The sequence below is a fragment of the Capra hircus genome, unplaced genomic scaffold (assembly GCF_001704415.2).
Source record: "Capra hircus breed San Clemente unplaced genomic scaffold, ASM170441v1, whole genome shotgun sequence".
Taxonomy (NCBI): Eukaryota; Metazoa; Chordata; class Mammalia; order Artiodactyla; family Bovidae; genus Capra; species Capra hircus.
This window is the reverse complement of record NW_017218351.1, coordinates 1-13,772: the sequence shown is the minus strand read 5'-3', so window position 1 is coordinate 13,772 and position 13,772 is coordinate 1. Positions and strand designations below refer to the sequence as shown.

Below are 13,772 nucleotides of genomic sequence, written 5' to 3'. Positions count from 1 at the left end.
GCATCTCTGACTCGATGGACACAAGTCTGAGTGAACTCCGGGAGTTGGTGATGGACAGGGAGGCCTGGTGTGCTGCACTTCATGGGGTCGCAAAGAGTCGGACACAACTGAGAGACTGAAGTGAACTGAGCTGAGATGTTTGGAGCAATCTTTTCAATATGTTAGCTATGCTGTTGCTCCTTTGTGATGAAGTGTCTTGCTGATCTTGTTTGTGATGCCAGTTTTCTTGCCATTCATACAGCTCACACTGTTCGCTGAACCCAGGGTAGGCAAGGAACCAGTTAAGAGCCTGGAAGGAGACTCAAGGAGCCACAGTAACTGCAAACAGGTTTACTGTCTCCTGACTGGCACGGCAGCCATACAACAGCTTCTCTCCTGGCTGATGCAGTACCTGTAGCAGTAGCCATAACATAACCATAACCTAGCCATAGCATAATCTCATGTAACATAAGCATGGGTCACACCAGTGTAGCCCCAGTGCAGCAGCAGTGAGGGCTTTCATGGTGAAGCTCCTACAGGCCTACTGCACAAAGCAGCCCATGACCAGTAAGAACCTCGTGATATGCACATGCAGTCCTACATCTGTTACAGATCTCATCTGTTACATAACCGTCAAACTCATTGTTTACAGAACATGGGTGAGAGAGCATGAGAGCATGGGGCGAGAGGCCCTGACTGGATTCATCTTGTTAATTTCCCCACATGAAGCAAATTTTTCTTCCACAGGCAGTGAAAGAGTTTGCCCACACTCTGGAGAAAAAGACATTGTGGTGTTTTCTTTGGAGTCAATGGTTATCAACAGAAGAAAGGGCCAATATGATTGCATCAGCTCTTGCTCAGATTCCACAAAAGGTAAGCAAAGTAATTTAATAGTGGAAAAAGATTTAATGAGTCACTTAAATAATATAAAAGGTGTGATTACAGACAATTTCTGCAAGAAAGGTAAATTATTATGATAACTACAACTTCACTCAAACATTTATAAAAACCAAAATATATATGACAAGTGCTACAGTGGTGTGATCACTCACCTAGAGCCAGACATCTTGGAATGTGAAGTCAAGTGGGCCTTAGAAAGCATCACTATGAACAAAGTTAGTGGAAGTGATGGAATTCCAGTTGAGCTATTTCAAATCCTGAGATGATGCTGTGAAAGTGCTGCTCTCAATATGCCAGCAAATTTGGAAAACTCAACAGTGGCCACAGGACTGGAAAAGATTAGTTTGCCATTCCAATCCAAAAGAAAGGCAATGCCAAAAAATTCTTAAACTATTGCACAATTGCACTCATCTCACATGCTAGTAAAGTAATGCTCAAAATTCTCCAACCCAGGCTTCAACAAAACGTGAACTGTGAACTTCCAGATGTTCAAGCTGGATTTAGAAAAGGCAGAAGAACAGAGATCAAATTGCCAACATCTGTGGACAAGGCAATGGCACCCCCACTCGAGCACTCTTGCCTGGAAAATCCCATGGACAGAGGAGCCTGGTGGGCCACAGTCCATGGGGTCGCTAAGAGTTGGACACAACTGAGTGACTTCACTATCACTTTTCACTTTCATGCATTGGAGAAGGAAATGGCAACACACTCCGGTGTTCTTGCCTGGAGAATCCCAGGGATACGGGAGCCTTGTGGGCTGGTCTATGGGGTCTATAAGGTCACAGAGTCGGACATGACTGAAGCGACTTAGCAGCAGTGGATCATGGGAAAAGCAAGAGAGGTCTAGAAAAACATCTATTCCTCCTTTATTGACTATGCCAAAGCCTTTGACTGTGTGGATCGCAGTAAACTGTGGAAAATTCTGAAAAAGATAGGAATACCAGACCACCTGACCTGCCTCTTGAGAAACCTGTATGCAGGTCAGGAAGCAACAGTTAAAACTGGACATGGAACAACAGACTGGCTCCAAACAGGAAAAGGAGTACGTCAAGGCTGTATATTGTCACCCTGCTTATTTAACTTACATACAGAGTACATCATGAGAAACACTGGGCTGGAAGAAGCAGAAGCTGGTACCAAGCAAGATAGCTGGGAGAAATACCAATAACCTCAGATATGCAGATGACACCACCCTTATGGCAGAAAGTGAAGAGGAACTCAAAAGCCTCTTGATGAAACTGAAAGAGGAGAGTGAAAAAGTTGGCTTAAAGCTCAACATTCAGAAAACGAAGATCATGGCATCTGGTCCCATCACTTCATGGGAAATAGATGGGGAAACAGTGGAAACAGTGTCAGGCTTTATTTTTGGGGGGGCTCCAAAATCACTGCAGATGGTGATTGCAGCCATGAAATTAAGAGACGCTTACTCCTTGGAAGGAAAGTTATGACCAACCTAGATAGCATATTCAAAAGCAGAGACCTCACTTTGCCAAAAAAGGTTCATCTAGTCAAGGCTGTGGTTTTTCCTGTGGTCATATACGGATGTGAGAGTTGGACTGTGAAGAAAGCTGAGTGCTGAAGAATTGATGCTTTTGAACTGGGGTGTTGAAGAAAACTCTTGAGAGTCCCTGAGACTGTAAGCAGACCCAACCAGTACATCCTAAAGGAGACCAGTCCTAGGTGTTCACTGGAAGGACTGATGCTGAAGCTGAAATTCCAATACTTTGGTCACCTCATGCGAATAGTTGACTCATTGGAAAAGACCCTGATGCTGGGAAGGATTGAGGGCAGAAGGAGAAGGGGATGACAGAGGATGAGATGGCTGGATAGCATCACCGACTCCATGGACATGAGTTTGAGTAAACTCCAGGTGTTGGTGAAGGGCAGGGAGGCCTGGTGTGCTGCAATCCATGGGGTCATGAAGAGTCAGACAAGACTGAGCGACTGAACTGACTGACTGATGGTAGTTTAGAGTATCTTTTGCTAACAGTATTTTGGATTAACATTATCAAAATGGAACATATCTAAGAGATGCAGTATGAATTTTGATATTATAATGGGGTTGTGGGCAGGAAAATAAACCATCAAATTCTGCTTTGTCATTTGTTCCTTTTCATTGAAGGACTCTTGAGGACACAGTAAACATACAAATATTCTCGAGTTAAATTTTAACAGTAAGTGCAATAGCACAAAGACATTATGCAATAGTGATAAAAGCCTGGAATGCATCGTGCAGACTGTACTTGCCAGATAATCCTGACCCCTTTCATTTCCCCTAAATTTTAAAGTAGCCCTATCAGTGTGCTTTGTAGGGTGCTATTCAGAGAATGGATGGTCAGGGCTCCCTAAGAGACCTCCAGATCCCATCCAGACACAGTGACTTAGAGAAAGATAAACATCAGCCTCCCTGGTGACTTGGTCCTGACAAAGTCTGAATCAGGAAGATCGAAGAGAAGACAGGGTCCTGCCCTTAAGTAAGCTCTGTGCGTGGTAAGGTCTGGCCCTTAATGGACTCTGCTTCTAACCTGTCACTTTGCTCCTTCTGATTGAGAAGGGAGAGGGACGGTAGGAAGGAATCAAACATAAAGAAAGTGGTATGGAAAAGATTCAGCAACTTCTTTCTCCATAAAATAGAGTGGTACCTTATTTTCTAATACATAAAATTCCCCTGAGGTCTTTGGATATTTTGAACTACTTTTATAATTTGCTATCTGATATTGTGATCTTCTCCTAATGACCTATGCTGTTTCTTTGCTGATAGACTTACTTTACATTTCCAGAGCAGATAGAGGTTAAACACTATAAATTATAATCCAGTGTATGAGAATTGATTGGGAATTCCAAAATCCGTACCTTTCTTTTGTACTGGGCATAGAAACTACAGATTGACACTGTCACTCCTTTGTGGTTCATTGTTAAAGTGTTCATGGTCAGCTGAATAAATTTTATTATCACAAAGTTGGAACGTTTTCAAAAGCTTATTGATCCTTATAAATTACAAAAAAAGGCTTCATTTGTAAATGTAAACATCATTTGTCTATGCCATCATGTGTGAATGGTCATGATTATATTCCATAGCTGAATGAATATAGTAATAAGTATGTAAAATGTAACTATTCCTACTGATGTCAGTGCATTAATAGTTATCGTTGCTTATGATCACGCATCCTTTCTTCCTTACATGCCATATGGAAGACATTTAATGTTATCTTTTAATCTCTTGAATTCTAATGCTATAACTTTAAACTAATTGAATAAGGTATTTTTTGTTACCCTAACAGGTTCTATGGAGATATGATGGCAAAAAGGCAGACACCTTAGGACCCAATATTTGTCTGTATAACTGAATTCCACCAGAATGACCTTCTTGGTAAATATTGGCAGAACAAATCCTAAAAACATGATTAACAGCTGAGCAGAGTGATAGTACTTCAATAGGAAACAAACTTATCAAGTGTTTATTATTAAGACATTCAGAAAGAAAATTTACTTCTGTGTTTTCACTCCCAACACTAGGTGGGAGAAGGAAAATATATCATAGTTGTCACTGTATTATACATTGGTCATATCCCTTATGCCCCAAATTAAAATATCTTCATTTTGCCTGTAGTTGCTTCTAACAGTGAGTGGCTTAATGGGTTATTGTTCTACCTCTGAATGCTTTCCTTACACCTATTGGTTCTCCTGTGTAGGAGTATTTTAAATACTAATGATAAATAATAGCTCCTTATTTATTACCAGTGACTCTCCATTTTCTACAGAAATAAAATCCACAATCATTTCCATGAAGAGATAGCATATTTCTTAATAAAATGAAGATTCTCTTTTCTTTGGTTCCACAGTTACTACCATTACCCTTTCGGTGATTTTGACACCATTCTTAGCAGATTAAATGACTTCCTTAATATTTAGAGAATATATTTCTGAATGCCCCCTTTTTATGCATATGTGGTTTCTTTTACCCAGAGTGCTCTTTAAGTTCTTCTGCCAATCTTGAATTCACTTGTGAAATCCAAGTGACAAAGCATTTCTTTCATGAAGTCTTCACTTATCTCTCCAGCAGACAGGAGTTTCTGGCTGTGAGTTCTGAAAGCAATTTAAATGCAGTTTCCTATGTGTAACCATCTGTTATCTTAAAAACATTGCTTTTTACAGTGCCTTATAAGGACCATTTCTCATTTGATTCTGAATTATTATTAATAATTCTACTGAAAGTCACTCAATGCTAGATCAGCCAAAAACCAAAGGCTTTATAACTCATGGTGGAATCAACGGCACTTACAAGGCCATCTGCCATGAGATCCCTATGGTGGGCTTTGCTATGTTTGCTGATCAACCTGATAACATCACCTGATGGCCCACAGCACGCCAGGCTTCCCTGTCCTTCACCATCTCCCAGAGTTTGCTCACACTCATGTCCATTGAGTCAGTGATGCTATCTAACCATCTCATCCTCTGTTGTCTCCTTCTGCTTTAAGCGACCACTGTCATCAGTAGGCAGATCGTTCAGACAAAATAATCAATATGGCAATAGTGATCATAAATTATGCAATTAACCAGTCAAAATTAATTGATATCTTTAGAATTAATACATTACACTAAAAAAATCACAACACTCATCTTCAGTCTTTGCAAACTGCAGGATTTCTGCTGCTTTTTCATTTTAGTTCAGAACTTTCCCCAAATAATTTACATTGATTTGCAGTTGATCATTTATTGTTTCTGCTGTTTCTGTGAGGGACACAATTGTTGTGACCTCATAACCCTCCATTTTGTTGATGTCACCTTATCTCTAATTCTGTGTCAAAGCGACTGCAGACACGAGTCTCTCACTTGCTATTGTTTTACACTAGTTAGTCTTCTTTCTCATAGAATATAATTGATGTGTGTGTACAAGATGGGTGACAGCACTGACAAATCAATACTAAACACACTGTATAATCTCGAAACGTTCTGCACTTTGCCTTTTCACTTGATTTCCACATCTGCTGACTATTCATGTAATCTACTTTTTTAAGGAATAGGAGTTATAATTTAACTTCTGGTTGATGACTTCTGGATACAAGCCTGAGCAATAGCAAAAGTTCACAGTAATTATTTTTAAAGGACTGCATATGAGCAAGATGTCTATGAAAAGACTCTCGCTTCTGCTGCTGCTACAGCTGACTTGTTACTTTAGCGGTGGGAGTTGTGGAAAGGTGCTGGTGTGGCCGGTGGAATTTAGTCACTGGATGAATATAAAGACAATTCTGGAGGAACTTGTCACGAAGGGTCATGAGGTGACTGTTCTGATATCTTCAGCTTCCACTATTCCTAATTCCAGCAAACCATCTACTATGAGATTTGAGACTTTTCCTACAACTTTAACAAAAAGTGATTATGAGAATTTTATAGAACGTCTTATTGAGGAATGGACATATGTGGCCAAAGATTCCTTTTGGTCCTATTTGGCAACAGTGAAAAGTTTATTTTGGGAATTTTTTGATACTACTTTAAGTATGTGTAAGGACGCTGTTTCCAACAAGAAATTAATGACAAAACTACAGGAATCAAGGTTTGATATCCTTATTGCAGATGCCGTTGGACCCTGTGGTGAACTGCTGGCTGAATTACTTAAAATACCATTCGTGTACAGTCATTACACCTCACCTGGCCATATAATTGAAAAGAATAGCGGAAGACTTCCATTCCCACCATCTTATGTACCTGTTATGTTTTCAGAATTAAGTGATCGCATGACATTCATGGAGAGGGTCAAAAATATGTTATATACGCTTTACTTTGACCTTTTCTTCACAGTATACGACAATAAGAAGTGGAATCCGTTTTACAGTGAAGTACTAGGTAAGTTGGGCTTCCTGATAGCTCAGTGGTAGAGAATCTACCTGCCAAGGCAGGAGACACAGGTTTGATCCTTTGGTCAGGAAGATCCCTTGGAAAAGGAAATGGCATTCCATTCCAGTGTTTTTGCCTGGGAAATCCCATGGACAGAGAAGACTGTTGGGCTATAGTCCACGGAGTTGAAAGGAGTCAGTTATCACTTAGCAACAAAATGACTAGGTAATTCATGTTTTTAGTTGGTAGAATGAAGTCTTATTTTTCCTAGTGCCTTGGAAGTTGAGTTTGTCTAAATATAAATTCACAAAAATTTATCTCAAATAAGTGAAACAGTGAAATAAAAATATAAAATGACCCTCAATCTAACAAATATTATGCAAACACTTAAATTATAGGGTAGGGTAAAGCCCATTACTAGTATCGGATACCAGGAAGTCATTTACCACAGACTGAAGTACCTAGGACATCTGCAAGTGACTATCCAACTTACAAAACTTCTTTTTTTAACTTAAAGTCATTAAGAATCTCATAAACTGTCTTGATAAATGAAGACATGTACATTGAGAGTTATACACATATTTGTAGTATAAGTATCCAGTTAGCTTTTAGAAATTGTTTCTGCTTATGTAGAAACAGATGCATTCCAGATATACTTTATTATCCTATACTATGCTATGTATAGATTTATCAAGAAACAGACACATTCAAATATCGTGGCCAAAACATCCCAAGTTCCTTTACAAAAATTATCTAATATACACACATGATAATAGTCTCATCTGATCAGACATTTGTTGTTGTTTTCCTTTTTACTTTCAGGAAGACCTACTACCTTATCAGAGACAATGGGGAAAGCCGAAATGTGGCTCATTCGAAGCTACTGGGACTTTTCATTTCCTCGTCCACGACTACCAAATGTTGAATTTGTTGGAGGGCTCCACTGCAAACCTGCCAAGCCTCTGCCTAAGGTCACCTACTCCTCCTTGCTGTTCTTTGTGAACTTTGTGTTTTCAATAGGAATATTCTGTATTCTTTATTGAGAATGTTTGATTACAGGTAGTCAGATGTGGGAACCTGGATAAAGTGAGCTTCCACCTAGAAACTGATGTATTTCTGTATCAACACAACTATCTGAATTTCATTATCATTACAGAATTAACTAGAGGACATGAGACACTTTGATAATACATCAATTAAACTGCAATTTCGTTATTCACACATAGAGAAGCATCATTCATTAAAGGACACATAGTTCTATATAAAAATATATATTTCATATAAATAAAATAATAGCAATAGTATCACCTGGTGATGCCATCCAAATACCTCATCTCACTATAATACATTACATTAAAATTGTATTATAATTATCATAGGATAATTTTGTATATAGCATATTCCAGAAGTGAGTGCTAATATAGACAAATGGTGTAGGCACAGTTTCTACCACCTGACAGTCCACCTGTAATGACAGAACACAATCAAGTTGTAAAAAATGTTATAAGATGGAAAGACCAGAGTGCTAAAGAAATATTCAGCATGAATCATATAATGTATCTCAGATTCACAGACAATTATGAGATCTGAAGGATGCTCAGGAATAAACAGAGGAATAGGGCAGGGGTGGAAGAAGATATGGACTTCTCTCTTAGCTCAGTTGGGAGAAGATATAAAAGAAAGGTAGCTGGAGTAGTAATGACAGTTGCCAAAAAGTCCAAGTTTAGTTTGGATAGGAAAAGGCTGAATAAAGAAGATGATGCTATAGAGGTAAGCTGGAAACAGATAATTGTAAAGATTGGAAACATCTAGTAGGGGCATTGGGAAGAATATTGAAAGGATTAAGAAAGAAAGAGGTGATGGCAGTGGTTTGGTCTCTAAGTTGTGTCCGACTCTTGCCATCACATGGACTACAGACTGCCAGGCTCCTCTGTCCATGGGATTCTCCAAGTGTGAATACTGGAGCGGGTTGCCATTTCCTTCTCCAGAGGATTTTCCCAACCTGGGAATCCAACCCAGGTCTCCTGCATTGCAGGCAGACTCTTTACCGACTGAGCTATGACAAAAACCCTGAGAAAGAGATAGTCATATATTATTTAAAATAAAAAGCAAGATGTCGTCACTGGGTTGGATTGTAAATGGTAAAGAGTAGGAAGAGACCATTTAGCAGATTATTGCTAGATATAGACAATAATGAGTGAAAACTAGAGTACAGTATTCACAGAGATATCACATTAACTCATTTTTTTCTTTATGTTAAATTAATTTAATTGGAGGATAATTACTTTACATTATTGTGGTGGGTTTTGTCATACATTGACATGAATCAGGATGATTTATTTTAAATAAATTTAAATAAATCTCTAGGTTGGGAATGAAAACATACAGTTATATGTACATTCATTTCTATTGTTGGAAATGGGCATTTATTTTAGCTAATGCTGTGGTGAAAAGCCTTAAAACTTACAAAAATACTTTAATATTTCATCTGATAGCCAAAACCTTAAAAATTCCTGACATTAAAAATCTTTATATTAAATGCTGCTGCTGCTAAGTTACTTCAGTCATATCTGACGTTTTGTGACACTATGGACTGTAGCCCACCAGGCTCCTCTGTCCATGGGATTCTCCAGGCAAGAATACTGGCGTAGGCAGCCATTCCCTTCTCCAGGGGATCTTCCTGACCCAGAGATCAAATCCTGGTTTCCTGCACTCCAGGCAGATTCTTTACCATCTGAGCCACTAGGAAATGTTAAATTATACTAAATCAGATACAATAAAATATATTAAAGGAGATACAATAAAAATGAGATACAATAAAATATTTACTTGGAAAATAACAAATATAATAAGATCACAGTTTTCTTGAAGATTAAAAAGGCATAAGCTAGGATTACAACTTTTAGGATATATATCATAGTGGATTATTTGATTATAGGAAGAGAATAAAGATTAAAATGACAGCACACATTTTAGCATAATGTCTTCAAAGTCCACCCATATTGTCGAAAATGGCAGGATTTCCTTCTTTCTCGTGGGTGAATAACGTTTCATTCTCAGCACATGTGTCTCCGTGTGCGTGTGTGTGCATGTCTGTGTGTATCTATGAAACATCTTTAAATAATTCATGCATTGGTGGGCACTTAAGTTTTTTCCCTTAGCTAATTGTGAATAATGCTGCAGTCAACATGGAGCCCATATACCTCTTCTATATCCTGTTTTTATTTCCTTTGACTGTATATCCAGAAGTAGAATTGCTGGATCATACAATAGATCTATCTTTAACTGTTTTAGGAACCTTCAATGTATGTTCCATAAGGGTTAAACCAATTTACATTCCCAGGGAGTGTACAGGCATTCACTTTTCTCCACATTCTCACAACACTTTTCTCTTCTTGGTTATAGACTTTCTAATGGGGTGAGGTAATATCTGATTGTGATTTTGAAATACATTTCCCTGATGACTACTGATGCTGAGTATCTTTTCCTATACCTGGTGACCATTTGGAAATCTTCTTTGTAAAGGGTCTATTTTGTTCATCTGCCCATTCTTTACTTGAATTTTGTTGTGTGAGTTGTGCATATATTCTCGATCTTAACCCCTCATTCAATATGTGGTTACAAAACTTTTTTTCCACTCTGTACATCACATTTTCGTCTTGTTGATTAATTCTTTTGCTGTGAGGAAGCTTTTAAGCTTGATGTAGCCCCACTTATGATTTTTTCCTTTTGTTGTGGTCTTGATGTCCTATACAAAAACGTCATTTTCAGAACCAGTGTCAAGGAGTTTCTAACCTTATATTTTCTTTTAGGGATGTTATGGTATCTGGTCTTGTGTTTAAGTCATTGATACATTTAAGTCATTGATACATTGATACACTTTGAGATGTTTTTGTGAGAGGTCTGGTTTTTTGTTTTTTTCATAGTTTATCCAGTTTTCTCAGAAAAGAAAGAAGTGACTAACATTTCCACAATTGGTGTTTTTGTCTCCCTTGCTCCCTTGTTGACTGTTAGTTGAACCCTGTATGCTGTTCCATGGTCTATGTGTCTATTTGGGGGCCAGTACACTATTTGAAATATTGAAACTTTGTGGTAAATATGAAATTTCAAGGTGTGATTCTTTGGGCTTTCGGTAATGTCAACATTTTAGCAGTATTAGTCTTCTGGTCCATGTCATATGATGACTTTCCATTTATTTGTGTTTTCTTCTATTTCTACAATTTCTTATAGTTATCACTGTACAGATCTTTCATGTCACTGATTAAATTTATTTCTAGTTATTTTCTTCCTTTTGATGCTATTGTGAATGGGATAGTTTTTTCCAGATGTTTCATTATTAGTACACAGTAAGGAAACTGAATTCTATATAGTGGGAGCAGACATCCTTGTTTTGTTTCTGATTAAAGAAAAAGCTTTCAAGTGTTCACTGTTGAGTATAACGTAAGCTTTGGGTTTGTCATATATGTTCTTTATTACATTGAGATATGTTCCTTCTATACCCTATACATTGAGGGTTTTCTCATGAAAGAATGTCATATCTTGTTAAAAGTTTTTTGGACATCTATTGAGATAATCAAGTTATTTTATTGTTCATTCTATTTATCCTTGCATCACAGAGATAAATCTCACATGGTCTTACTATATAATTCTTTTAATGTGCTCTTGAATTTGGCTTGTTGATATTTTGTTGAGAATTTTTGCAACAATACTCAATCTGGATATTGACTTTATTTTTATCTTCTTGCAATGTGCTTATCTATTTGGTATCATGATCATGGTGATGACCTTGTAGGATGACTTTGGAAATGTTCCTACCCTCCTCTTTAATTTCTTAGATTTTTTGAAGAACTAGCATTAATTATTCTATAATATTTCATAGAATACATCAGTGAAGCCATCAGGCCCTGGGCCTTTTGTGTGTTGATAGGTTTTTGATTACCAATTCAATTTCTTTACTTATTAGGACTGTTCAGATTTTCTACTTCTTCCTGATTCATTCTTGGTAAGTTTTGCTTTTAAGAAGTTCTCCATTCTTCTCATATATGTATTAATAATTTCTTAGCTTATGATTATTCATGGTAGTCTCGGGATCCTATGTAATTTTTCAGTATTAGTTGTAATGTCTCCATTTCATTTCTAATCTTATTTATTTGAGTCACTTTTTTTCTTGATTAGTCTAACTAAAGGTTTTCAGTTTTGTTTATCTTTTTGAAAAAAACAGAGAAGGACAAATACTGTAATAAATCACTTGTATATGAAATCTAAAAATGAAAAACTTGTAATAACAGAGTAATATGGTAGTTGCCAGGACTGAGAGTTGGAAGAACAGGAGAAATGTTGTTTAAGGATACAAATTTGCATTTCTTAGAAAATACATACTAGAGATCTAAGGTTCACAACAGTGAATATGCATACATGCTCAGTCATGTCTGACTCTTCATGACCCTATGAACTATAGCCAGCCAGTCTCCTCTGTCAATGGGATTTCCCAGACAGGAATATTGGGGTGGGTTGCCATTCAACATTTGGAATTATTCTAGTATAGAAAGTAACTTTTTTTTAATCAGAAAGGATCAGGACCACAAAGAAAAATAATTCAGAAAAAATTCCAGGCAAATACACATTCACCTGGAGCTTTATTTGGTTAGAATTGAATTACTCAAAAGCTGACCAGACCTGTGCTGCAGAAAGCCCTGGGCACCTTTTCCTCTGTGGAGCAGGTGCTCCCAGGGGGACTCATTGAAGTCAAGTTGAAGGTCCTTCACCACAGTTAGACATAACACATTCATCTGTGACATTAATTATGCAAGTTCAGGACAAAGGCATCATATGTAAAGAAACACAGCAATATGGTCTCTCAAATAAGTAACTATACAAGTGTAAATTTGGATTACAAATAGAACTCACAGAACTATTTCATAGAACTTCCAAACTATAATACTTGACTCTTCAAGTCAGTAGTTAGTATTTTAGACAGAGTTTGGAAATTATGACAAAGTCTAAGATGAAGAATAGGATTACAGAGCTGAATGAATGCCATAAACTGATTCAGATCATATATTTTTTCATAGTGCTCATAGTCAGGAAATGAAATATTAAGGAATACCTAAATAATTCTCAAAAAGTCTGTCTGGAATAAATAAATGAGTTAGCAGAATTATAATAACAAAGAACCAAAGGGAGTTGAATCTGGCAAGTAACTGCCTTCCAAGAATCTATGTTAGTAATTAACATCAAGACTAATGAAGAGTCTGAAGATAATATAGTTTAATAGCATCTCCTTGTCACTACTAGTACTGGCTCTATCTTATTTCCTGCTTATACAGAAACACATTTGCACAAATATATATAATGGAAGAAATTGACCTCATATCACCCATTCTTTTCCCAGGATCTCAAGGATAAAAAATGTTTTTAAAAAAATTATAAAAAATAATATAAACTCCCTCAAAAAATTTTTAATGATTTTTTAGTGTTAAATATTTATTAGTACAACTGACCAAGGTCCAAGATGTGAAGTTAATATGTTCAAGAGAATTGGGAGAGTGGGGTGGGTGAGGGAGGGAAATCAATTAGCCTACTGTATAGTATGTGAAAAAAATAATGTGCACTTTCTAATATAAAACCTGTCTACACATAGAGCTCAGCAATTCCTTTTCTGAGTTTATATCCAAAATAATTGAAATTAGGATCCCAATGAGATATCTGTACAACATATTCATGAAAGCTCTATTCACAGGAGCCAAGAGGTTTAAGCAACCCAAATGTCTATCAACAGAGGAAGCAATAAACAAATATCATATATACAAACAATGGAATATTACTCACCTTTAAAAGGAAATTCTGACGCATGTCACAACATGAATGAACCTTACATTAAGTGAAAATAACTAGTCAGAAAAAGACAAATACTCTACAATTCAACTTATAAGAAGTATCCAGACTAATCTCATTTGTAGAAACAAAGTAGAATGAAACTTGCCAAAGGCTAGAGAAAGAGGAAAGGTAGGAGTTTCTTATGGTTAATAGACTTCCAGTTTCCGTCGATGAAAAAGATT

At 37.0% G+C, this 13,772-nt stretch overlaps 1 protein-coding gene and 1 pseudogene across 1 annotated transcript; both read left to right on the top strand.

Moving 5' to 3' along the window:
- Nucleotides 1–500: 500 nt before the first annotated feature.
- LOC108635539 lies at nucleotides 501–5,391 on the top strand (annotated as a pseudogene).
- A 512-nt stretch (nucleotides 5,392–5,903) lies between these two features.
- LOC108635540 (UDP-glucuronosyltransferase 2B4-like) lies at nucleotides 5,904–7,930 on the top strand. The gene is made up of 2 exons (XM_018045642.1): nucleotides 5,904–6,723; nucleotides 7,537–7,930. Exons 1-2 carry the CDS (start codon nucleotides 5,994–5,996, stop codon nucleotides 7,755–7,757), a joined length of 951 nt encoding a protein of 316 aa, XP_017901131.1. The 5' UTR covers nucleotides 5,904–5,993; the 3' UTR covers nucleotides 7,758–7,930.
- The last annotated feature ends 5,842 nt before the right edge of the window (nucleotides 7,931–13,772 follow it).

Coding starts and splice junctions, on each gene's coding strand:
- LOC108635540 (XM_018045642.1), top strand. CDS start 5,994: ATGAGCAAGATGTCTATGAAAAGACTCTCGCTTCTGCTGCTGCTACAG. Junction 6,724..7,536: donor GTTTTACAGTGAAGTACTAG/GTAAGTTGGGCT, acceptor TTTTACTTTCAG/GAAGACCTACTACCTTATCA.